Consider the following 27786-nt stretch of genomic DNA (forward strand, 5'->3'; position numbering starts at 1 on the left):
GCATCATCCATATTATGACCAATACGGATTGTTTACAAGCGCTCAAGTATTTACAAAATTACAACCAGACAACAATAGGCAACAAGTTGATAATGATTGTCAAGTAAAAGTGATGTACAAAAACCAATGTTAAGCATAAATGTCAAATGAGGAGGTTCATCAATTTAACAGGTTCAACATTGCTAAAAAATTGACAATATGGGCATTTTAAAAGAACATTTCATTATCCGTCACTCACAAAGAAATTTATAACCAAAACCATGAAACCTAAAAAATGAAAATTGGGTCTTAGAAGGTCAGTTTGTTCTATTTATACACTAGCTATTTTAGTGGACAAATGAAATCCTTCACAAGGAAAACATACTATAATCTTTTGCATGATGATCAAACTAAATCTTCTTATTGATTATCATAGGGCTTGCTATCAACTGGAAAGGAAATAGCTGTCACACGCCTCTCGACTATCGCAAAACAAGATCTTTGTGAATTCAAAACTTAAGTGATTTTGATCGCTAAACTTCAACATTGTAAACCTTTTTGACAACTAAACCTTTTTGACAATCACCACCTCCATTGTAATTTGGCTAATAAATAACAGATTTAATTCACATCTAACCATCACAATGTCAATAGTTAAAAAGTCACAATAACAAGGATAAGCTTAATTTGGCATAGCCTTAGAGATGAGGATTATGAACACAACAATTCCTGTTAGTTGAGTAGCGTCTTAATCCAATCAAACAAGAAAAACAAGTCCTTAGATGATTCATCTTAGCAAGGCTCAATCATAGACGATTTGATAGAAACAGTTTATTAAGTAATGATCTCTAGAGTTTTATATCTTCTCTCATTTATCAAATTAATGCAATCCATCCCCAATTTCAGAGCCTGCCACTTCTCTTTGTTGGTGTTTATTATTCATAGAAGATATTGTTTGCATATGGAGGCAAGGCAATAAAAAGTGTATATAAGCACAATGTATGTTGATCAAAGTTAGTATAACATGATATAGCCATCATATGGAGAGTGAAAATGAGAACTCCTCCCACTGTAAAAATTAAAATCTAACACTAAAACATTTTATTAAAACTCCGATCTAAGAGGCTCAAATCGGTTTCTTTTTCATATTTGATAATGTTCACTGAACTATAATAGCTTCTCAATTGTTTATCCATGACCACCTATTTTACAAGAATTAGTCAAATTGATTATACCCAAAACCTTAGAAAAGTACAACTCCAACACCAGATTCTCTTTGTCCCATATATATATATATCTTCCCCAATCTATCTGCTAGTTTACAAAATAAGATAGTCAAAGGCACAATGTATCAAATACCCAGAAATTGAAACCCTAAAACAAGTAAGGTGCATCAAAGTGACTCTAAAAATAGGTCAAAAGAAGTGAAGAGTTTGGAACAAGAATACATGTAAATTGGGCAGAGCAACAATCAAAGGAAATGAACACAAAGTGATAAAAGTTAAAAACCCACAGATATTCACCAAATATGTGCTATACTTCAATTACTTTGAGAGGATATTTGCATCAAATATGAAATAAGAAGAGGCTTCAAATAGGGCTTTTCTTTGAAAACCTATCATCAATAACTCTGCAATTTTTCAAATATATATAATAAAAAAAAACAAAAACAAAAACTGCACGTACATATATATATATATATATATGAATATAGAACAAGTATAGATTGTGGGAGATAAACAATAGACTATAGGAGAGAGCTCGAGCGAGAGAGCGAGAGACAGACGCACAAACAGAGTGAGCAGCAGAGCGCGAAAGCAAGAGAGAGAGAGAGCCTGTGATGTGCGGTTGCGACGGTGGTGCTTTGCGCCGGTAGCGGTAACGGTGGCCGTCGTAATGTTGCCCGTACAGTAGGCTACGGTGAGGGGGGCTAATTTCTTTGAGATTTGGTGAGGTGTGTGCGCGATACACTGTTGTGAAGTTGTGAGTGATACAGTACTGTTGCCTAGCAGAGCAACGCACGCGCACCAATAAAAGAGGCGCAGGTTGAAATTTCAATCTTTTAGCGACTAATTTAATTTTTAGTTGGGAAATGAATAAATAATGCCGACTATAATGTTTTGGTAGCCAAATAGTAGTCAATAGCGACTAAAATACTGGTCACTAAACGTCATCTTTGGCGACTAAATTATATTTTAGTCAGGAAAAAGCAGTATTACAGATTAAATTTATTTTTTTCAGCCTAAAATGTAGGAAAACGACGACTAACGTCCTATTTAGTCGCAAAAAAATTAAATTTTGCCAACTAAATCAAAATATAGTCACCAATTATAAATATTTATCGACTAAAATATTTTAGTAGCTACATATTTGAACCAATGCCGACAAATTAATTTTTAGTCACCAAATATTATACTTTTGGCGACTAAAAATGTTTTAGTCGCCAAAATTAGTCGGCAAAGGTGCATTTTCTTATAGTTTAAGCTCATGCATGTGAAAAAAAATGAAATTGGTTGTTGTCCTTTTCTCATTTGGTCAGCAAATAGGATCTGTTCATAGCCATCAATGATCGGAAAAATATCATTTATAATTGTAACATTGGTTTATAAAGGCTGATGGAACATTGCAGAGAAATTTTGATGAAAGACTTACATTGTTGGCAATTTCTTTTTCCTTTATTAGGTTTCCAATATCTTCAAAGGTAACGAGATTCAACTCACTTGTCTAGATCAAAGCCCTACAAGATAACAAAGAAGGGATTTAATAGTTGTTAATGCAATATAAGCTAATAAATTGTTGTTTGCTATCTTCTATTTTATTTGTTGTACTTACTCAAGTCCAAACACATTTGATATGTGCTACAAGATGTCTTTTACATGTTCTTTTACCAATTTTGAAACCGGTAGAGTTTGTGGAAAAACCCAAGATTTTGTGATGCGTGTTGGTTGAGGCAAGACTTACTCATCAGCATCAAGTACTTTTTTGTCTTTGATGGTTTGTTTTTTTTGCTTTGTAGCTTGCTTTGAACCTCTAGTCACTTTCGCAACTTTAGGATATTGAAATTCTGGATCTTGCTGCTTTTCTTTCCTTTCTTTTTTTTTGCCTTTAAATTTTTTATCATTGATGTAGGATCTTTTTTCACTGTAGACAACGAAAATATCAGTAAAAGTTAAATTTCTCTGAAGTAACAGATCATATTTCCATATGTAAATTTATTTGATTCAATATTTTCCAGTTACCATAGACTTTTGTATTTTGTTTTGGTGTTCTTTGTGTGCCACTTGTTCTTGCTGGGTTATTGGTTGTTGTTCCACTTCTATTCCAACTATACACAATGAAAATCAAACAAGCCCCAAAAATCAAATAAGCAAATAAATAGAGAAAATCAAATAAGCAGTAAAAATCAATAGAAAAAGCAGCAAAAACTAATGTGGTCAGAGAAATTTAACTTCCAGAGAAAATTACCATTGATAGAGAAAATTATAATAAATAGAAATTTCTCTGAATTATGTTGACACAAGGTCATAACTTTTTGCTGCTCAAGATTTTCACTGACCTTGTGGTTGAACTTGTGTTGGTGTTCGGTAAGGTTGTGTTGCCAGTTAGACAGATAGTTCTTGAATTTGTTCATGCAATCTAGAATTTTCAGTTTCAAGCTCTGAAATTTAATACCTCAACTGTTGAATTGTTTTTGTATCATCTTGTTTTTGTACCTCTAACATCCTTAGTTTCATTTGGTTTGTGCTGTCTCTTTCTTGAAGTTTTGAGTTATGTGATGTCAAGGTTCTTATTGCAATTAAGGTCCTTTTCTACAAATAATTCATCCCAATTTCTCTCTTATTCTATTTTGGATTTAGAAAGTGCCTTTAGTCTTTGATGTAGATTAGCAATTTAAGCATCCTTTGATTCCTCAGATTCTTGAGGCTGATGCATTGTTGAGCCATAAGTGCTATCATGATGTTGGTCCATCGGCTCATTATGTTCTTCTTCATCACTTTCCTTATTGTTTTCTTCTTGCTTTTTAGATTGAGTGTCTTCATCTTCATCTTCATTTTCGTTGTCTTATTCTTTTTGTTCATTTTCTTCTTTGTCTTCTACTTCTACTTCTTCACTTTCTTCTCTGGCTTCCGCTTCTGCATTGCTTGCTTGATCTTCTTCTCCATTGTTGGCTTCTTGTTCTTCTGTGTTGCCTTTTCCTTCTTCATTCCCTCATTCTTCTTCAGATAAATCTTCTAATGTCTCATTGAATTTGATAATTATTTTTTATTTTTATTTTTATTCTTTCTTTTTCTTTTGACCAAAACAAAACTCCTCTGATGGGTTTTTAACTAGCTCATTGTTATCTATCTGTAGCATGAGGCACTTTTATTAGAGGAATGTTACAAAATTTAATGAGAGAAAAAATTCAAATAAGGCAGATAAAATTCATCTAAATCATACTAATAGGAAACAAACTTCAGAGAAAATTGTATGGGCTAGAGAAAATTACAAACAAGGAGATAATTTTATGAGTTAGAGAAAATTATGAAACAAGTAACATAATTTAGATATTAGAGAAAAGAAAATTCATTACAAGGGTAAAAATAAACAATGTTAATCAAAGAAGCAACATAAATTGAAATTTCAGAGAAAATTGATCTCAATCAGTCAAGGCACATAAGTTATGGGCCAGAGAAAATTACACACAAGGAGAAATAATTTTATGGGCCAGAGAAAATTATGAAACAACCAACATAATTCAGATATAAGAGAAAATCAATCAGGGCATACAAGTTAATGTGTTACAATTGTGGTCAGAGAAATTTGGATTGTAGAGAAAATTCATTACAATGGCAGAAATAAACCAGTGGTGATCAAAGAAGAAACATTAATTGAAAGTTCAGAGAAAATTTATCTCAATTAATCAAGGCACAAGGAGGGAAACAAACCAGTGGTCAGAGAAATTTTGGAATTTCACTGAGATTTCAGTGGCGATAGAAATCTAACTTGTTGAGGTGCAAGAGAGTGGACTGGTGTCTTCTGCAGCTGTTTGGTCAAGCTTTACAGGTTCCACTTGGCACATCATGGGAAGTCAGTTGTGTTACTGTCTTCTGAATCAATGATAGTTGCATGTTCACATAGCCAATACTGTGATGGAAATTAAAGTAATTAAATTTTGCTGAACACACAAATTTGTAAGTATGATAACTATAAATTTGAATGGAAATTTACTTGCCAACAATGCAATGACACACCCTGTAACTTTTTCTGAAAATTTGTGCAATGCTATGATAGAATCGATCAATGTTGATATGATTGCTTTTGGTCAATCATACTGCTTCATTGATTTAAGAGGTTCCACATACTTTATAAAAACTCACCCTATTGAATTCCCACTTGTTGCAAAAAAAAAAAAAAAAAGCGGTGAGACACAAGTACAAGGTAACAATAATTGCTACATCTTTGAAGTCAGTTGGTTGCTTGCCTTTCATTGCTTTGACTAAGGCATTTTTAAGGACATGACTAGTGAGCCTTGTGTCCTTTGGGAATCTTCTCCTTAGAAATGCAAATTTTGGCTTTTTAGAGTATCTTAATGACATGGCTCCTTTACCTCCTTGCAAACCAAAAATCAAGGTCATGTCATTGGTTATAAAGGTCAAGTTCTTTTTACCAATTGTGAATGCTTTTGTTTTTTCATTGTAACGTTGGATTATTGCAGCTACATCATCATCATATTTCCTAGATTTCCTTGGATCCATCCTTCCAGTGGTTAAAGCTTGGATCAAATATCAGAATGGGGTCTTTTGAAGCTCTACAAGTTGGTTTGAATTGAATTTAAGTGTTCAAAAAAAAAGGAGACAACAAATGATAGGTTGGATCGGTATTGAATGCTGTAATGAGCTCTCTTTCTTTGAAGTTTAACAGGTTTTTTTCCCCCTGAGCTTGAGTCTTTTGAAGTTGGGGTATTCATCTTGATGCTAGTTGCTTCATCACCTTGGACTTGTGTGTTTTGGCAAGGAGTTTGTGGTGTTTTGGTGCTTATGGATCTTAGATCATAAGAAGACTAAGAGAGTTTCTGTTTCTTGCTCGGTGTTTCTGGTGTTTTGCTACTTTTACGTTTTGCCATTTCTAGACAATGATGAAAACATAAAGATGTCAACATTAAATCCAAGAGAAAATTGAACATGCTAGAGAAAATTGGACATGTCAAAGAAAATTACACATAAGGGAGAAAACTAAGGTGGCCAGGGAAAATTATAAATGTCAGAGAAAATTAGACATTGAAAATTAAATGTCAAAGTACTAATTGTTTTCCTGTGGAATACATCTAGCCACATAAAATTTCCATTCCCAGAGAAAATCGACAAAGCAACATAAACATGCTAGAGAAATTTTCAATAATTGTTAAAATTACACATAGAAGTAAAATATAGCTAAAGAAAATTAAAAAAAGAAACATATATCTAGTAAGCACAGAAAATTATTGAGAAAGAAAAGTAAACATGGCAAACCAGAGAAAATTTTCATTCCACAATTAGCAAGATAAAATAAACAAAGCAACATAAACATGTCACAGAAAATTACACAACATTGAAACCAAGAATTGAACAAAATAAAGATACCAGAGAAAATTGAACATGACAGGCTGACACAAGGGAGAAAACTAATGTGGCCAGAGAAAATTATAAATTCCAAAGAAACTTAGACACTGTGACGAGAATACTAGGTGTTTTCGTGTGGAATACATGTGGCCACAGCTAATTTTCACTCATAGAGAAAATAACCAAAGCAACATAAATATAACAGAGAAATTTTAAAAAATTGCTACAAATTACATATAGATGTAAAATATAACCAGAGAAAATTCAAGAAAGAAACATAAACCTATCAAGCATAGAAAATGAAAATGCCAGAGAAAATTTACATACACAACCAGAAAAAATTAAACATGATAGAGACACACAAAGGAGAAAAATGATGTGACCAGAGAAAATTATAAATGCCAGAGAAACTTAGACACAGACAAGAGAGTAATATTACATATAGATGTAAAATATAGCCAGAGAAAATTCAAAAAAGAAACATAAATTTAGCAGGCACAGAAAATGAAAATGCCTGAGAAAATTACACATTCCAGAGAAAAATAGACATTCCAGAGAAATTTACAGATAAAATCACACAAACATGTTCAAGAATAAAAACAAAACACAGAGAAATAACTTTTTTCAAAATAAACATGCTAGAGAAAATTCAAAGAAGAAACATACATCAAGCAAATACCAGAGAAATTCAAATGTCAGAGAAATTTACAGATAAAATCACATGAACATGTTGAAGAATAAGTTCAAAACACAGAGAAGTAATTTTTTGTCAAATTCATGTAACTTTTTATTACGAAATTGAAACCCTAATTAATGGAAGGTTAATATAAAATGCAATTAACTGTGTTTCCAGAGAAAAACTAGTTGGATTGTAAAAAAACTTACCAGAGTTAGGATGAAACGCTAATTACGAACTGATATGCCCTGAGATGAAGATGCGATGTGACAAATATGAACTAAGATGACGATGAACAGTGAAAACGGGGTCAGCAAAATTTGTGAGGAAAGAATGGGAATGATATTTGCAGAAGATAATGAAACTCTAATGTCGATGGTGAAGATGATAATGAAACTCCAATTCTGCTGTTCTCTTGCTCGTGAAGATAGTTGGATGTTTGGAATGAAACTCAGTCGTCAGAATCTAGTTTCGTTTCTGTGTTGATTTGTGAAGAGTATTTTGATCCATGAAATAATTAAAAATGCGTGCCATATAGTTTAGGGACTTGATGCATCACCCCTTTTTTTGGTGTCCTTTATCTTCTAAATTACTATTATTATGGACATTAAAAAAAATTCCCCATAAATATAATATTGATTATGACTTGAAGTTATTATTTTTATTATGATTGAATAATTTTTTTTGTTAAGCTTAACTAGTTTCGTTCATTGTAGTAAAATTAATTTAGTTATAAGTAATAATTTATGATATTTTTTTGTCTTAAAATAATAATTTTTTTTTTTGAAAATTTTAATTTTTTTTAGTACAATTATTACAATTTAAAAATTTAAAACTATCCTTTAATAGCACAATCATTACATTTCAAAAGTAATTTTGTTGTTTATTTCTGATGTATCAAAAAAAAAATATTAATAAAATAATAATAAAAATAATAATATTTTAAGACGAATAGAATATAAATTTAATTATAATTTATGAGAAAATATTATAAATTTCAAATTTTTCACAAAATAAATAATTAAATAACTCAAATAAATATAAAATTTTCAAAATTACAAATCTTATATTTAACCAATTATTTAATAAAAATTTTAATATCCTCAACATTCCTGTAATTTATATATAACTCGCATGAATACACCAATTTTGTTGTACGGCACAAATCCCCTTAACCAATGAAACTTTTGAATGATGGACACCTGATAGAGATCTGAAGTGACTTTACATTTGACAATGGGAACAACATTATTATCTTCAAATCCTCGGCATTTGCGTGCAAGTAATCAAAGGCTCCAGCTAATATTTCTCCCGTAGCTATAATAGCCTACAACAATTGTCTCTCAGGTTGGTTTGGGATGTTCTAAAAAAGTGTACTTTTTGACTTATTGACTTATATGTGTTGGGTTTGGGTTGGGTTTGATGTGATATGTTAAAGAGGTGATGTGATTTAAATAAGATGATGTGACTTAAATAAGATAGTAACTTTTTGACTTTTTGTATTATTTAGTAGATGCCAAACTTGGCCTCACCCTCACTTCCTTTTCTCGATAAATTATCCACCATCAGTCATTTTCGGCGTTCTTCTCATCACCACATGTCTTTTGATAATATTTAGGCCTAGTTTGGAAAGACTAAATAAGTGCACTTTTTAACTTTTTATGAAATATGGGTTGGGTTTGGGTTGGGTTTGAAGTGATGTGTTAGAGAGGTGATGTGACTTAAACAAGATGATGTGACTTAAATAGGATAGTGACTTTTTGACTTTTTGTCTTTTTTCAATCATGCCAAACTTGGCCTTAGAGGTGGTTTGGAATGTTCTAAATAAATATATTTTTTAATTTTTTTATGAAAAGATGTATAAAAAAATAGAGAAGAGATATTGATTGATATGACTTAAAAAAGATAAAAATATAAAAAAATGAACTAAAATAGAGTACCCCAAGTAAGGCTTTAATTATTAAGATTTATTTTGATTATTAAAATATAAATATATTGACTTATTTAAATTATATTACATATATATTTAAAAATTTTACATAAATTTAAAAGATTAACTTTTTATTTTTTTTTACTTCTCAAAATAGGCCTAACTTCGGCAAACACTTTTGGATATTCGCTAGTATTGATCATCACATTTATCCAACTTCCATCTTCATTTATCAAATTTGACAACTCATAAAATCTATTTATTAGTTTGATTTTTATTTATTTTCAAAATATTTTTATACATTAAATAAGTTTTTGATTTTTGTAAATTGAAAATTAATAACCAAAAATTGAAATGTTAACAAATGAGACCTTATTAGTGTCATTATTTTGTATTAAAATTTAAAAAAACAACTTAAAAATGATCAACTAGTAAATAAAATAAAATATGATATCATTGAATATTTGTTTTTGTTTTCTTATCTGGATCCTTTTAATTATAGTGAAAAAACCAAGAACAATCAAAATCAGTTTTTTGAATTTGAAAACTGAACATGTCTTTGAAAACTCAGAAATAGCTTTTTTTTCCCCCCTTTATATATCATGTATTTTTTTTTGAATTAGCAATAATTTTTCAATCTTTCTCTTCTCTTTATGCAGTATTTCCTATTTTAAAATAAATGAATAAATAAAAAATATGCAAATATCAGATAGAGAATCCAAACGGAGAATCCAAAACGCTCGTGAACCAATCAAACGGAAGGTGAGGGCGTTTGGTTTATTTGAGGAGGAGATGACGGAAGTAGTGGGGTCTAAAACTCGAAACACCCTATGTTAAAAGGAAAAATTATTGATTGGTTTAGGGCTAGTCCTCGATCTCACCGATCACAATTTAATATGTATTTTATATTTTTTAATTATTTAATATAAATTTGTGGATCTCATCTCCTCTATCAATTACAATATTGTTGGGGTATTATATGGCAATACCTCAAGACCAACCAATAACTTCTCAGGTTAAAGGCCAAAAAACGATTGGTAGCTCGAATTTGAATTTGCAAAAATCGTCTGAATTTGTACATTTCAGTTGATTGTTTGAACAATCAGTGCAATATTTGTCTGCTGCGATTGTTACATTGAGCCTGCCACCTTATTACTAGATGATTGACCAAACGTTTAATAAGTCAAAATTCGAACGATTCAGATAAGTTAAAATTCGGAGCCATGTAGCATTGCTGTTAAAGACGCCTATGGTGTCGGTGTGACTGATTCTTAAAACTTTATGAAACCCTGCACACTTTTCACAGATTTGGCAAAAATTTCCATTTCGGGCAATGGACTTCCCTTCCCCTTACTCTTTCTTATTCCTTGTTTCATTGCTTTATTCATCTTCATCTTCATCTTCATCCAAATCCAAATCCAAACTCTCATCAGAAGAGAACAAGAACAAGAACAAGAGCAACCAAGTTTTGCAGATCGAAAATGGCGAGAGGAAAGATCCAGATCAAGCGGATCGAGAACTCCACTAACAGGCAAGTCACGTACTCCAAGCGACGAAACGGTTTGTTCAAGAAGGCCAACGAACTCACCGTTCTCTGCGATGCCAAAGTCTCCATCATCATGGTTTCCAGCACCGGCAAGCTCCATGAATTCATCAGTCCCTCCACTTCGTACTTCTCTCTCCTTAAACCCTAGCTTTCTCGATTTCTCGATTTGGAGCTCAAAACTTTTTTTTTTTTTTTGTTATAAATCGCATAGAACGAAGCAAATGTATGATCAGTACCAGAAGGCATTGGGGATCGATCTTTGGTGCTCGCACTATGAGGTCTGTAAATATACATATATATACACATAGAAATACATATTAGTATAGGTTTGTGTTATGCTTGTGTTGATTGTGCAGAGAATGCAAGAGCACTTGAAGAAACTGAAGGATGTGAATAAGAATCTCAGGACGGAGATTAGGTAATTGTGACTAGTTATTGCTCTGATTTGTTGTTTTTGTAGGTTTTTGAAGTTGATTTTTGCGTTGGTTTTGGTTTGATAGGCAGAGGATGGGGGATTGTTTGAACGATCTCAGCTACGAAGAACTGTGTGGTCTTGAGCAAGATATGGAAAGTTCTGTGAAGATAATTCGTGACCGAAAGGTTCAGTATGAATTTTTATTTTTATTTTTAACATTACATTTCTTATTATGAATTTATTTTATTTAACTGAGCATACAGCTATTAACAGAGTAGAATGATGGTATGTTTGGTTTAGCTTTGTAGAGTGATTTTAGAAAAAAATTTCTAAAAAACTTGTTTGGTTTATAATTTTTCCAAAATCATTTTTTCTCTTTTACATATCAATCAATCCCTTTTTCTCTCTTCTTTCTCATTCTCAATCATTTTTTCTCTCACACATATTTACTCAATTACAACAAAATATCAAATTATTCCAAACTCCCAAATTCCAAAACTATTTTCAAAATACACAATCAAACAAACCAAGAAAATTTCTAAACTCTCTCTCCAAGATAATTTTTAAAAACTATTCTCTCAAAACCAAACCAAACCAAACCAAACATACCAATGTATTTGAGGATATGATTCAGTTGGGCTTGTTGGGAAATCTTGCATTCAACAAAACCTTTCTAATTATTTAGTTTGGTTTAGGTTAACATAATACAGTTTAATATCTCCTACTTTATAAAAAAAATCAATTGAAAGCCAAAATTTCAATCAGACAATTGATTTGGTTCTATTGATTTTTCGTACACAGTTAATTAGGAGACAAGACTTCATTTAATTCGATAACTAGATCTCCATCATATATTGTGCTTTTTCTGTTTTTGGGTTGCATTGATAAGATTTCAGTTTGAAAAGTGTGTTTAATCTTTCAAAAGTGAATATTTTTTTGCTCAAATGCTCTCTCGTTTTTGGTTTACCAAGGACAAAGTTTTCCAACTTCCGTTTTCTATTGCACCAAAAGTCAAGCATACTAGAAACATTGTCTGCGGAAACAAAAGGGGTAAAGGGGCTGCTAGTTTTTTTCAAACCACCCTATAAACCTTGCAGATATTGAGATTAAGCAATCTACTTAAAACTGATGGTCATTCTTCATTTTCTTCTTTTATTTATTAAAAAAAAAAAAGGGTTACCCATTAACATACTAATCAAAATGTCGGCTATTCCTCCCAAAATTTTAAAATGTGGGCCATTCCTCTTAGGGTTGAGCAAGAAATTTGTATAATCCGTAATCTGATTTGGTCCAGTCCAATCTGGTAAGTTTATGTTGATTTTTTGAATTCGTGGTTCGGTACGGATTGGTTTCGGATTGAACCCTATGGTTCTGAATTTGAACCGATTCGGATCGTATACAAATAGTCTATATTTATACTATAGATCCTTTCACATAATATTATTTCTTATTCCATATAAAAGTTAAATCCTTATTCCATGTTACTACTATGCTTTTGTTTGTTTGTTGCTTCTGTTTATGGAGTTTTGTTACTTTTGTTTGTCTAAAACTAGTTTTCTTATTACTTTTGTTTGATGCTATATTTAGGGCTAGTTTGGCATGTACTAAATAAGTCAAAAAGTCAAAAAGTCACTATCTTATTTAAGTCACATCATCTTATTTAAATCACATTACCTCTCTAACACATCACATCAAACCCAACCCAAACCCACCAATAAGTCAAAAAGTACACTTTTTTAGGACATCCCAAACCAACCCTTAGTTTTAATACAAAGGAGAACTCTGTTTTGTTTAATGTATATCCAGTTTTATTGTTTTTGTTTGTTGCTTTTGTTTATTACTTTTATTTGATGTTATGTTTATGTTTTTATGAAATTAAAATGTTCTATTTTTTTTTTTTGTTATTTAATTATGTAAATCCGTAGTTTTAAACCGATCTAATCCGTATTTAAACGGATTGGATTGGTTTCAATTTTTTAGGAACCATAAATAACGAATTGGTCTTGATTTTACTCTATTCTGGATCAATCCAGACCATGCTCACCCCAAATTCCTCCATATAAAAGTTTGTGTTTGGTCAAATTTTATTAACAAGTAAATTTTTGTAATGAATTGCAGTATAAAGTGCTCAATAATCAGATTGAAACTCAAAAAAAAAAGGTTAGTTATTTGGCAATGTGTACTTGTTCATTTCTTTGTTGGTAACTTTTCCCTTTCAATTCATCTAAACTCTGATCTCTGTTTACAGAAGAGAAATGTGGAAGAAATACACAGAAATCTACTACATCAAGTAGTAAGCATGCTTCATTATATTTACTTTATTTATATATATATTTCGTATGCCGTTGAATTGGAAAGGACAAGAAGTTTATAAAATGGCCTTTTCATTTTGTAGAACTCAAAAGAGGAGGATCCACAGTATGGACTAGTCGATAATGGAGTGGATTACAACTCTATTCTCGGATTCTCAAATGGAGGCCATGGTATTTTGGCCTTGCGTCTGCAGCCTAATCACCATAATCTTCATGATGGAGCAGGATCGGATCTCACAACATATGCTTTGCTCGAGTAGAGCATCTAATTAAGGTCACATAACACAGCTCGATTACTGCTATGACATCTTAAAACCATAAATAATTGAACTTCTATTATGCGAATGTTGTTTTTTGGTTTTTTGCCTAGCCATGACATTTTACTGTTAATTTCCCTATGTATTTTAGTTAGAAAATTTTTAGTATTATGTGTATTGTAGTGTTAATTTAGTTAATTATCTTTCGTTTCTTTAGAAGTACTATGTGTTGAGTTGCATGTATGCTCTCCCTTGTGTGGTGCTTGCATTCGCAAAATGACTTCTTCAATCCATTATTCGTGAATTTTCTTTGCTTAAATTTATTCAGTTCCTATTTTTCGTTCTTTACAAATAATGACCTTTTATTTTGCACTGCCTGAGTATTAGTTTCGGGCTAATTATATAATTTTTGACGAATTGTTACCTCAAATGGCATTTAGGGGTGAAGACTTAAGAATTTGCCTATTACTAAGACATATTTGTTATCATTTGCATGCCAAAATTTAAGGTAAAAACAATGCATTTATTAAGCTAAATGCAAAATAACATATTTAATGAACTAATCATATAAACATTAAACTATAATAACATTTTCAAGCTTAGAGAGTATATTACCAAGATAAACCATCTTTCACATTGCTCTGAGCTTCTGACTTACCAACTTCTCAAGACTAAAAAAATGACATTAAAGACGGTGAAACACATCAAAAATAATACCCAAGTTTCACGATCTGTGATGATTAAAAATAATTTCAAAAGTTGGCAAAGATATTAAAACACTGAAATTCGATACAAAAGGTTAAATTAGTATGGAGTCCCGAATAAATATCAAAATGTAACATGAGGATAGAAGCCGAGACCAAAACCGTGATAATAATAACAAAATTACCAATACAGTGATAAATCGACTTCATTGTTTTATCTACTAATGCTGCAAAAAGAGAGGAAAAGAGATATTAGTAAATAGATTTTCAAGCTAACAAGAACCATGGGTAAATATAAAAAAAAATAAAAACACTCCATTTGTTTCGGTAGAAATTGTTTTGTGGAGAAAATGTTTTCATATGATTGGTTGCATTATTGAACTATTGTACTAATAATTGTATTAGCAAAAATATTCAAAAACAAATAGAACATCATATATACTCGATTTTATGTCAGGAGTGATAAAGAATTACCTACAAATTGATCAAACAAGTGACAAAGAATTACCTGCAAATTAGGGAAAAATAACTTCGGAATTGTTTTATGATTCCGAAACTTAAACTAAACAACAATGCTGGAGACATTATTTTTACCAAAAAATTTATGGAGACTAACACGTAGGTTCTAATAGGTGGACTTCTTATCCAATAGATTTTATGATAATTAATGACGTTTTTCATTAAATATTATTAAAAAAATCACTAATTGTTAATTATAAATGACAGTTTGAAATTTTTTTCACAAAAAATGTCACTAATTATGAGTTATAGTGATAGTTTAAAAAAATTTTCATAAAAAAGTCACTGATTTTTAACTTTTAGCGACAATTTAAAAAATTTGTCATAGAAAAACGTCACTAATTATAAGTTTTTGTGACAATTTATAAAAATAGTGACAAAAAAAATCATTAATTGTCAATTTTTAGCGACATGTAAACAATTGTCACAAAAAAATTATTTTTAGCAATGATTTTATTATAACTTATTTTTAATAGGACTTATAAAAATTTCGTACAACTATAAAGAGACGTATCAGTAGTTTGAGTGAATTGATAAATTTCTTGGTGTTGTTTATATAATTTTTAGCAATAATTTTATTATAACTTATTTTTAATAGGACTTATAAAAATTTCGTACAACTATTAAGAGACCTATCAGTAGTTTGAGTGAATTGATAAACTTCTTGGTGTTGTTTATACAATTTTTTCTAGTTGGAACCAAAAAAGTGTCGGAGTTTGAGTTTAATTGGGACTGTGATTCGCAGTTAGGTTTGGCTCGAACAAAGCAAAATCATAATCCATCGAATCACTTGCCTGCAGCTCCAAAACAAATATAAAAGATTCAGAGGCTATTTTTTGGCCTTATCTGTTATTTTCATATCTATCCTTAATCTCAAAAAAGATGCAATTTGATTAAACAACAATGTTTGTGTAACATGTATGATTTTAGTACATATTATAAAATTGACACAATCCTTACGCGGTATTTTGTATAAGATGAAATGGATTTGGCATTATTTAAGAAATTAGTACGTGCTATTTTTTATATAAAAATATTTGATTGTACCATGTATATTATAAAAGAATAATTTAAAATTAAAATTAAAATTAAAGTATAATTTTAATTATTTATTTTAATAATATTGACGCTATCATTCTATAAAATTATTATTTGAATATTTATATGTATTAATTTTAGTTAAATTATTTGTGTATTTTGATAATTTCAATTCTATCATATTATAAAAGTGTAATTAATATATAATAATTTTGTATGATATATATTAAATTATAAAATAGTAAAATAAATACTCATTTTGATATTAAAAGTAATAGTTAAATTAGAAAAAGAATTAGTAACATAAAATTAAAAGTAATTCTAACTATTTAATTTTCTTTTATATTCATTTGGAAAATAAAAATATGTAGAAATATAAATTATATAAAATTTATTAAAAATTTTAAATATAAATATGTTGTAGTTGGATTATTATATAATGATTATATATATATATATATATATATATATTACATTATAAGATTGTAAAATAAGCACTCTTAATTAAATTAAAGTATCAACTATATAAAAGAAATTCAACAACAACTAATCAAGAAAGAATCATATAATAACATCTAAACCCGAAAAGAAAAAATAATGAAATTATTCAAACGATAGATACATCTTAGTGTGTGAAGTGATTAATCATCTGTAATATGACGTGAATGTTGGACAATCTTCACTGTATTTAAAAGAGTTAATTCTATTGTGTACACAACAACAATTAGAATTTAAAGAAATAAAGAAAATTAGAGAATTTGTTTGATTACAAAAATCAAACTCGAAATAAAAATAAATAAATAAAAACAGATTTTATTTTGTTACAAAAACAAAATTTAAATCTGATTTTAATAAATAAAAACAACACTGAAAATAAATTAAATAACTTACTTGATTTAATTTGTTCGAATTATTGTCTGATCAAGTCCAATGTTTGACACTGTGTCCTTAAGACAGATTCGTCCTCTCCATGGTGCTTTCAGAATTTGGACGTCTATCTTCCAGGATGAAATGATCTACCACAAACAATAGCAGCACTACAAATTGTTTGCCTTACGAACACACTAAGTGTTTACACTCTTTTTTTTAGAAATAAAATGTAACAAAATGAAGAATAGAATAAGCAGAGGTGAAATTTCTGAATTTAATAACATCAAATGAGGGTGGTCCTATTTATAGATGTAAAGGTGGCTCTTGGTTTTAAATTGAACAGGTATGATACCTGTTGGTTTTGAATTCAAACAGATTTGAATCTGTTAATAATTCAAACAGATAGCAAAAAAGAGGAAGGGCCATGTTTGGGTGTGCACTAATTCCAAACTAGTTTATTTCTGTTTGAAAACGGGAAATGCCTTGTTTGGATGTACAGAAAATCCAAATTAGATTAATTTGAATTCTGGATTTTATTTTATCAAAAATAAAATTAAATTCAAATGTTTTTGGCCCAAAAAGATTAGTATTGAGCCGAACAAGCCCAACCCAACCACACACCACGCACCTGCGACCAAGCCCAGTCCAGCCCGCCCTACCGGACGGACGGCGGCAGCGGCGCGCGTGTGGTGATTTTTGGGTCCAATGGGTCTAGCCCATTTTTCCCATAACCTCTCCCTCTAAAACACTTGGGTACCCCTTGGGGCACACCCCAAGTACCAAACCCATGTCTTATAAACCCTTTCAAAACTTCCCACCAAATCAATGTGGGACAAGCCAATTTACAACCTTAAGGAATTTCCACCAAAACTCCATTTCCATGGAGCACACTTTGGCTTCAATTTTCCATTCACTCGGTAATGGTTTTGAGCAACCAAATATACCACGTGAATCACAACGCGGCATAGAACGCGTTACCACTTTGACCCGAGAAAATCAACGCACCGGGCCCACCTAAAAAATAGACCGAACTTAGGAAAAAATTATGGTTTATTCCAGAATTTTATAACCATTTCCAACAATCCCCCACATGAATGGAATTTGATGACAACGGAAATGCAACAAAATGCAGATTTATCGAAAGAGTATAAGTCGAAAATATCTTGCATCAGGATAGGTAGTTTTCGGCCTTGAACCTTCCCTAGTGATAACCTATCGGACTTACTGGCTAACCAATAGACGCGATGCCTTGAATTGTTCAGCCGTTTGTTTAAGCCAAGACAATAGATTTCACACAAAATATCTTCTAACACATTGTGGTTCTCACTGTTGTGTTCATTTTGGCCTTGAACGCGCCTGGTTTTCATAAGTGTTTCTAGAGAATTTAGCCTTTTCATTCTCATAGAACCGGCCCCAGTTCAACACTCATATAGGTGATTCTTATTGTGAGTATCTCCTTATACTCGTCTTGATTTTATACCTTAATCAAGATATAAGTAATCATTAAAAGCAAAGCTTATCCTTATACCCCTGCATACAACATATGTTGCAAATATCACTCTCACCATAGGAATGGGTAGGGAATTTTTAATCCCTTGGTGATTTCTGGTGAGCCATACATAACTTAGTTGTCCCTTTGAACTTAGTTCTTGGGATCTCCAGTCATATAAGTAGGGTTACCATTATGACGACTCTTATGTAATAGGCTTTAATCCCATCCCCTTTGATAAACTATACACTAGCTCTTTTGTCAAACCTTTTGTTAACGGATCCGCAATATTCTCTTTAGATTTTATATAATCTATTGAGATTATTTCATTTGACAATAATTGCCTTACGGTATTATGTCAACGATGAATATGTCGTGACTTACCGTTATACATATGATTCTGTGCCCTGCCTATTGCAGATTGACTATCACAATGAATGCAAATAGCTGGCACAGGTTTTGGCCACACTGGAATGTCTTCTAAGAAGTGACGAAGCCATTCTGCTTCTTCACCTGCTTTGTCTAAAGCAATGAACTCAGATTCCATTGTGGATCGTGCGATGCAAGTTTGTTTCGTGGACTTCCAAGAAACAGTAGCGCCTCCTAGAGTAAAGACATATCCACTAGTGGATTTTGAATATTTAGTATCCGATATCCAATTGGCATCACAATAACCTTCGAGTACTGCTGGATATCGAGTAAAGTTCAAACCATGATCACGAGTAAATCTTAGATATCTAAAAACCCGAATGATCGCTTTCCAATGGTCTTCTCCAAGGTTACTAGTGTACCTACTCAATTTACTGATAGCATAAGCTATATCAGGATGAGTACAATTCATTAGGTATATTAGGCTTCCAATAATTTGGGAGTATTTTAACTGAGACACTGCATCACCTTTATTTTTCGATAAATAAAGACTGATGTCTACAGGTGTTCTAGCTAAATTCAAATCATCCTTGATAAATTTATCAAGAATTTTCTCAATATAATGAGATTGAGATAATGCATATCCGTCAGATGTTTTAGTAATTTTCATTCCTAATATAACATCTGCGACCCCCATATCTTTCATATCAAATCTTTTGTTAAGCATTTGCTTAGTTGATTTGATCATGTTTTGACTGCTTTCAATGATCAGCATGTCATCCACATAAAGACAAACTATGACATATCCTTGGTCAGTGTTTTTAACATAGGCGCATTTGTCACATTCGTTTATCTTAAACCCATTAGTAAGTATTGTATGATCAAATTTTTCATGCCATTGCTTAGGTGCTTGTTTTAATCCATAAAGGAATTTTACAAGTCGACAAACTTTTTTTTCTTGCCCTGATACTACAAACCCTTCGGGTTGTTCCATATAGATCTCTTCATTTAGATCACTGTTTAAGAAAGCTGTCTTAACATCCATTTGATGTATTTCTAAATTAAACAACGTTGCTATAGCAATAAGCATTCGAATGGATGTTATTCTTGTCACAGGGGAATATGTGTCAAAATAATCCAGACCTTCCTTTTGTCTGTAACCTTTAACTACAAGTCTTGCTTTATACTTGTCAATTGAACCATCTGCTTTCATTTTTCTCTTGAATATCCATTTATATGCAAGAGGTTTAGAACCTGGTGGAAGATCCACCAATTCCCAAGTATGATTTTGCATAATGGATTCAATTTCATTATTAACAGTCTCTTTCCACAAAGGTGCTTCAGGACCTGTCATTGCTGTCTTAAAGTTTTGAGGTTCATTTTCTAACAAGTATGTCAGAAAATCTGGACCAAAGGATTTTGATGTTCTCGCTTTCTTACTTCGTCTTGGTTCATCATCAGTTTAATCTTTTTGGTCGGGACCATTCCTAGTTTCTTGTGTTTGATTGTCATTAGTCTCTTGACTTTGTGTACAATCATAAGTTCTTTTCCGTGAACTTAATTCCTGTCCTTTCTTGTAAGGAAAGACATGTTCAAAAAACACAGCATTCCTTGACTCTATAATAGTGTTCACATTTATATCAGGTATTTCTGATTTATAAGTCAGAAACCGATATGCACTACTATTCTGAGCATAACCAATAAACACACAGTCTACTGTTTTTGGTCCAATCTTAGTCTTTTTAGGAACAGGAACTTCAACTTTTGCCAAACACCCCCACACTTTTAAGTATTTGTAGGAAGGTGGTCGACCTTTCCACAATTCATAAGAAGTGCTGTTGGTTTTCTGATGGGGTATTCTATTAAGAACATAATTAGCAGATAATATTGCTTCCCCCCACAAGTTCTGTGGTAAGCCTGAACTTAATAATATGGCATTCATCATTTGTTGTCTATGATGTGCTGGATTCAGAAATTTCAAATCATGATTCATAAATTTCAAATGAAAAATCTAAAATAATTATGACTACACAAATCATAATTAAAGTTTTAACAAAATCATATCCTCATAAAAATTTTGCCTAAGAATCAAACAATTCAAAAAATCCAATTTGATTGTATACATTCTTGCAACTCATTTATGAATAAATGTCACTGTCATAAAAATATTGGTGACAGAAGAAAATTAAATTATCTCAACTAATGCAAGAGATATACACCCATATTAATAAAATGGTTCATGGTTTAACAAATTCTACTACGCAAGTAAAATAATTATTAATGACATCTCATGTCACATAATTCAAAATAAACTAAAAATTAACATAAAATATTTCTTAAATTTACTTTCTAATTAAATGGAAAGATATAACTACATACATCTTCATGTTTAAATTTCTCTGGTGTTTAAACATCCATTCAAAATTGATTAGAAATATTCAAATTAACCTGCTTATGTCCAAACACTACTACAAATATAGATAAAGATCACACTTTTTTGGTGTGATGTATGTTTTTTAATCAGTTTTATTAAAGTGTGGTCTTTAGGAGTGTGATTAAAAATGGTCATTTTTAATCACACTTAAAAGGTGTGATCTAAATGTTTTTAAGTGTGATTAATAATATTTAGATCACATCTTTTAAGTGTGATTAATAATATTTAGATCACACCTTTTAAGTGTGATTAAAAACATTTAGATCACACCTTTTAAGTGTGGTTAAAAACATTTAGATCACACCTTTTAAGTGTGATTAAAAACATTTAGATCACACCTTTTAAGTGTGATTAAAAACTTTAGTTCACACCTTTTAAGTGTGATTAAAAACTTTAGATCACACCTTTTAAGTGTGATTAAAAATATTTAGATCACACCTTTTAAGTGTGATTAAAAACTTTAGTTCACACCTTTTAAGTATGATTAAAAACATTTAGATCACACCTTTTAAGTGTGATTAATAACTAATAAAACCTGTGATAAAAAAAAAATTGACATATTTAAAGAATAATCAATATTATTTTTGCATGCGCATTTGAATAATGTAATCCACACTATATACTATATTTTGAATCACAACCATATATTGAATGAAATAATATCATATATTTCATAAATGAAAGTTAAATGTTTAAAAGTATATACAAAGAAATTAATAAAAAAAAAATTAACTATGATTACATACATTAAAAAATAAAAAATAAAAAACTTGAAAAAAGTAAGTTCTTGAATTCTTTGACCATATTTTGCATCTTTCCAAGAAATTTATGACCTGAAAAATAAAAAAAACAAATTAATTTAAAAACCGCCAGAAGCATATGAATAAACTTACTAATTAATTTATAAACTTACATTTAGATCACACCAAAAATAATGTAATTTATCTAGTTGTTAAACTGCCCCAATCCTTTCCCCACAGCCACCAAAAATGACATAATTATTTTGATTCTCCACACAAATAGTATAAAGCTACAAAAGATATTGATACCCTTGTAGAAGCCAAAATAAATCATCAAGGCATGAATGATTTCAAACTTTCTTAAGCTAAAATAATTTAATAATAGAACAAAAAAGTGATCTAAAACTCAAGATATGCACTTGTAGAAAATGACAATATTATTTGAGAAACAAGACATTTAATAAAAGATTAGATACTAAGCACGACACAAAAAAGAGAGTAGGGGTAATATGTATACATCCACTCACTTATAGATCAATGTATTGTGCTAGTCTAAAACAATACAGTCTACACCATTCAAGTTTTTTCGGTGTCACTTATAGATCCACTCACTTCTCTCAAATTATTTCCTAGCAAAATACACATTAAACTCCCCTTGCTATTTTTTTGCTTCTTCAGAATCTTTGCTAATTGAATCTAGTTGTGAAATGATATACATAAAACTATGACAAACTCTAGTTCTATCAAACCTTATGAACAAAGTTTCCTTATATATGCCTAAAACACAAAATTATGAAACACCAAACATAAGCAAAATTAAAGCAATTATAGCAATTATAGTCCATTTCATTCCATATTACACCAAACATAAGCAAAATTATGAAAATCAGATTCCAAAGTAGCAAAACCAAACAATACCAAACAATGTCATTGAAATCTCAAGTTCATTTTATTTGATACAAGACACCAAAAACACTGGTCGAAATTGTAAAATGAAGATCTCTCTTTTATGACCAAACTTGTGGAACAAAAGTGAAAAATAAACAAATAACATAACAGAGCAAAATTAAAGCAATTATAGCAATTATAGTCCATTTCTAAACCTTTTTTTCTCCTATTTTGTCAATCTTTATTTTTGGACCTTTTTAATAAAATATTGAATTCTTTTAAACAGATTCAGATTAATAAAATATTAATAAAATGTAAAATACAGTCACAGATTCAATTAAACAGATTGAATGTAAACAGATTCAGTTTGAATGTAAACAGACACAGATTCAGTTTGAATGTAAACAGACACAAACTAACAGACAAATTCATGAAATTAACTGGGCAGTGAGTGTTCAGCTGAAGCACAATCATAAAAGAAAAATATATATAACCACTTCATTTTTAGGAATTAATCATTGCTAATGCTACCAACATAATGGAGAGTACATCTAGAATTTCAAAGAGCAACGACTCAATCACTTCGATAATACAAGTCAAATAATTGAAAATGCAACTTAATATGTTTAAATTCTATCATGATTAAAATGTATATGTTATAATTACAATGGTAATTCATGATCAAATATTTGCAACATAAAACATATGCATGAAATGACACTCACTTTTCATATTGACCCTTAATTTGTCCTTCCAGATCTTCATTGAGAACCAGACTTTTCCTTCTATTAGATACCTCTTCAAATGCATGTTCAAAATGTCCCTCACTGCAACAGATAGAAGCAATGAAAATAAGTTTTTAAACCAAGAGATGGGAAATGACAAAGCATTTTCAAGAGCTGTAAATCTGAACACTACCTATCAGAATTTTCCTTCCTCTGAATTTTGTCATTTGAAATTGATGTGATGTTTTCATTCTTTTCCCCACTACTTCGCTTGCTTCTTTGCAAAACCTCATGAGGATCCTCCTCCCTACGGTGACATACATAAATCATCTCAAAAAATGATATTCCCAGTTTTCTACATATAGAAATGATCAAGTGGATTCTATAATTGGTGGGTCCAAACAGATTCTTGTCACATTGACAAGAGTAGGAATTTTACCTCAACGGTGCCCTACCCCCTATTAGAAGGCCAATTTCCAGCAATTTTTTACCCCTATGGGGCCAATGGTTGGCTGATATGGTGGAATTCTTGTTTCATGAAGCATTTCTCATTACATAGATATCTCAAACAAATGAGAACTATAGTGGAAAATATAGGCCCCGCGACAACAAACCACCGAAACCTAGACCTTTAATCACCTTACTATTAGACAGATGAGTCACTGGTTAGAGACACAATTACCAATAGCCATTACCTTCCAAATTGTAAGACCTATCAAGACATGGATGGTTCCCTATCGACCCACATTCAGAATTTTTTTCCTTTATGTCATGCAACTTTAGCTGATCAATGTCAAGTTGCTCTAGTAGTAGTATGGATCCAATGATATGAATAAAAGAAACTACAAAAGCACAGAAGAACCAATTGTACTTACATATAATTCTGCATATAAAATTATCTGCATCTACAAAAAAACAAAAGAAACTACAGGGTCAACAACCAGACATGCATATTATAAACTTGTGCTTTATTTAATTCAATATTTAAAAAAAAAAATCACAAGGTTGTTTTATATATCAGTTTTGTGTGTGTGTGTGTGTTAATTATAGAGACCTAACTAATGAGGCTGACTATGACATCACTCGTGGAGTTATCCTTGAACCCACGACAACAAGAACCAACAAAAAGGCAAACACCGTCTGGGTTCCTTCCATCTCTTATATGTAAAAATTATTTGATATATGAAACAAGTTTCATTGGATGTATTCATTACCTAAAATGACCATTACACAGTACTCAAGCTTGACATTCTAAGATTTAATATTTCATTATACCAATGATGGCTATATTATATATGATCTAATGGGCAGTGGAATTGGCATAAAAAAGAAGACAGCGTGTGAACAAAATAAGGCCAAAAGAAAGGGTATGAACAAAAGAAGGCCAATCACTATCATGATGAGCACGTAGCCTATTCTATTTATTTCTTTTGTAGTAGTGATACTGATCTTCAGCTAACAGAGATAAGTTGTCTCAATTCAATCACTCTAGAGATATAATCACTAACTAAATGTGATAGAAATAGAAGGCAGTAAACATCTAGTGAAGCAAACAAAGTGCACCTCTTTCTTCTGTTCATCTGAGAAAGACAATGCTGCAGGAACTAGGCCAAGGTGGACTGGATTCTTAGGGTATAAATGAGAACCAACTGAAATCTGAAGAAATTCACAATTTAGAAAACGCAACAGTGGAAATCTTAAAAAGCAGTAATTACGCCTACAAGCATAATCTTAACAATTACAACATCAAGCTTAAGAAGTCAAATTCCCTAAGCAATCAAAATAACACAGCAGATGCAGGCATTCATACAAAGAGAAAGAAGAACCTAAGCCTATGAATTTGTCAATAGAAAAAAGAACCTAAAATTTTTGGGGGAAAAACAATGGATTATTACAGTTTCAAGAGAATAAAATGTAACAATTTATTTTTCCAAAAGAGAAGTCACTTTTACCAAACCCCAAAACTTAAAAACATCACTTTTGTCTTTGGTTTAAAAATTAAACAAATTAAAAACTTGGTTTCCCTCCTCTCAACCCATCATTCACAATTTTGGAGTTTCAACTCACACTAACTGATTAATATGGAAATTGTACTCTATTTCACATACTGTTAAAAGCAATCAAAGACACATATCTAGAAATCTTATTTTTTAAGTATATTCATATATGTTAATGCATCTAAACGATACACAATATCATATATCATAACAATGATACATGATACATATCATGATTACAAAATAATAATTAGCAATGTAATAATAATGGATTAGGGATCCATGAGCTTTACCTCTTATCCTTTAACAGAACAATAATGCCAGCAGCCTCTGCAGGCGAAACATGAGATTGTGACTCTGGCCGATCTACAGGCCTTTGTACACTGAAGGTACTAGAAGAGGTGCTACTAGGAGTGTGTTGGGCGGGAAGAACTTGGAGAGCTAACTACAAATAGAGGATACCATGAATTTGTAGGAATCTCCTGTGGACTTGGCTGAGCTTACTGCTCATGAGAACCCCTATTTATAAACACAGTTAGTATTAAACATACCACTAAGTTCATAAAAGCAGAAGAATTCATTCTCACAGAAATTCATTTTGAACATGTCCGTGTTTACGAGAGAGTATATCATGCAGATGAAGAGCACAAACAAGTGATAATCAATGCATGTACAATTTACTGAAAGTGCTTAGGTAAGTCAAGAACTACAAATACAAAAAGGATTTGTTTAATGTGTGGCCTTAAGGCACATGTTAAGAAGCTTAAATAGATTGTACATTCTGCTTAAAAGAACATATAATAAAGAATGTATAATCTTTTTAAGCCATCTGAATAACAGCCATATATAAAAACTTATGCAATCCATTGGCACATGTTCAATTAGGACTGGAAAGGATAATGAAGCAAGTTTAGTATGAAGCCAACACAAGCTATGACCTGAAGAATTAACCTTGATCTGAAAGTAAAAACAAATTTTTATTTTCCTTGCGGGAGGTGGGAATTATGTCAGTATTATACATCTATACATAAGACAACTCTCTCCTACATGAGAGCTTCCCTATCTCTCTAGTTGCTTGCTTCCTCATGGTCTTTTCCAATATTGTATTATGAAAAAGCTTGAGACCCCTAAATTTATCCCTTATGAGATGGATTGTTACATGTCAGATGTTGATATGTGCAGAATCAAACACCTATGGCACAACCCTATCTAGACTCTTGTTTTAGGGATCCCTGCCAAGACTCTTGTTTTATTTGGCCTTTTGTAGCCTTATCATCCTCCATTTCTGTGCTCATAAACACTCCCCTTAACCTTTCCATTTCTTAATTGTATCTGTTTACTTCCACTATCTACAGCCATAAGCTTATCTACCTAGATGATCCATTAAATCCCCTCTCTCTCCTCACTTCCTTTCCCTCTAATCAGATTTTCAACTCCTTCATCCCACCAAAGAATAAACACAAGCTTGGAATAGACAAAATGTCTGAATTACAATGACCCAAGTGCACAACATATATTAGCAGCTATAAAACAAAATTAAAAATAAAATAAAAATTTAGAAAGGCCTATACCATCTGCTTGACCCATATCCAAATACTTAAAAAAAGAATGCTAAAAACCACTAGAGTAGATGGAAATTAGCTCATAACACAAGAAAACTATTCAAGATTTGAAAAAAGGGGCAAACTTTATCAATAAAAATGCACAATTGTTTGAAATAGTAATTTCACATATGCATATACAGATTAAGATATAAAGATGAATCCAAATAGCCCTAAAACAGGTGAAGATTGAATTGAGAAATCGTAGTTAAATTGTGAACAAAGTAATGATAGCAGAGATAAGAATCATCAGAATTTGAAAATAGTCATATACATACACATATATATATATATATATATAGAGAGAGAGAGAGAGGCACCCTTAATTCCCCTCAACCGCCTCAACCCCGACAAACCCATGGCCACGCCCCTCCCTACCTCATCTGCGCCGAGCATCTCCACCACGAGATCGTTCTTGCCATTTGCGGCCTTAGCCTCATCAAAGGGAGTGATTATAAGCTTATGCTTGACAATCGTTTAGGTATGTAGATTTTTGAGGGAGAAGAGAAGAGATAAGATGAGTACGTACCGTTGATCGTTATCATCACCGAACCAGTCTTGCCATACCGTCGAAGTGTCCAAAGAGAGACATTGAAACCCTTCCCTTCCCCTTCGAACCCTCTATCTTCTCCCTCTCTTCTCATTTTCCCCCATTGAATCGTGTTCCTGTATAGATTGATATTGGGAGCTGGGGCCTTTGGCGCTCAAAATTTTGG

The 27786-nt window shown here is 31.4% G+C and overlaps 1 protein-coding gene and 1 long non-coding RNA gene across 3 annotated transcripts; one reads left to right on the plus strand and one right to left on the minus strand.

The window, feature by feature from the left end:
- Window positions 1-10346: 10346 nt before the first annotated feature.
- AP3 (K-box region and MADS-box transcription factor family protein) lies at window positions 10347-13915 on the plus strand. 2 transcript variants are annotated; one of them, XM_028203551.2, is made up of 7 exons: window positions 10347-10835; window positions 10924-10990; window positions 11069-11130; window positions 11213-11312; window positions 13246-13287; window positions 13376-13420; window positions 13523-13915. In XM_028203551.2, exons 1-7 carry the CDS (start codon window positions 10648-10650, stop codon window positions 13697-13699), a joined length of 681 nt encoding a protein of 226 aa, XP_028059352.1. In that variant the 5' UTR covers window positions 10347-10647; the 3' UTR covers window positions 13700-13915. The 2 variants fall into 2 exon arrangements, with proteins under 2 accessions (XP_028059352.1, XP_028059353.1); XM_028203552.2 differs by having other exon boundaries at window positions 13376-13417.
- A 10149-nt stretch (window positions 13916-24064) lies between these two features.
- Window positions 24065-27733, minus strand: LOC145820879 (uncharacterized). Its single transcript, XR_014362922.1, has 3 exons — window positions 27600-27733; window positions 25763-25988; window positions 24065-25128 (listed from the first exon to the last, which is right to left on the minus strand). It is a non-coding gene; the product is annotated as an uncharacterized LOC145820879 (long non-coding RNA).
- Window positions 27734-27786: the final 53 nt, after the last annotated feature.

The sequence above is a fragment of the Camellia sinensis genome, chromosome 3 (assembly GCF_055761805.1).
Source record: "Camellia sinensis isolate YWXY chromosome 3, ASM5576180v1, whole genome shotgun sequence".
NCBI classification, from domain to species: domain Eukaryota; kingdom Viridiplantae; phylum Streptophyta; class Magnoliopsida; order Ericales; family Theaceae; genus Camellia; species Camellia sinensis.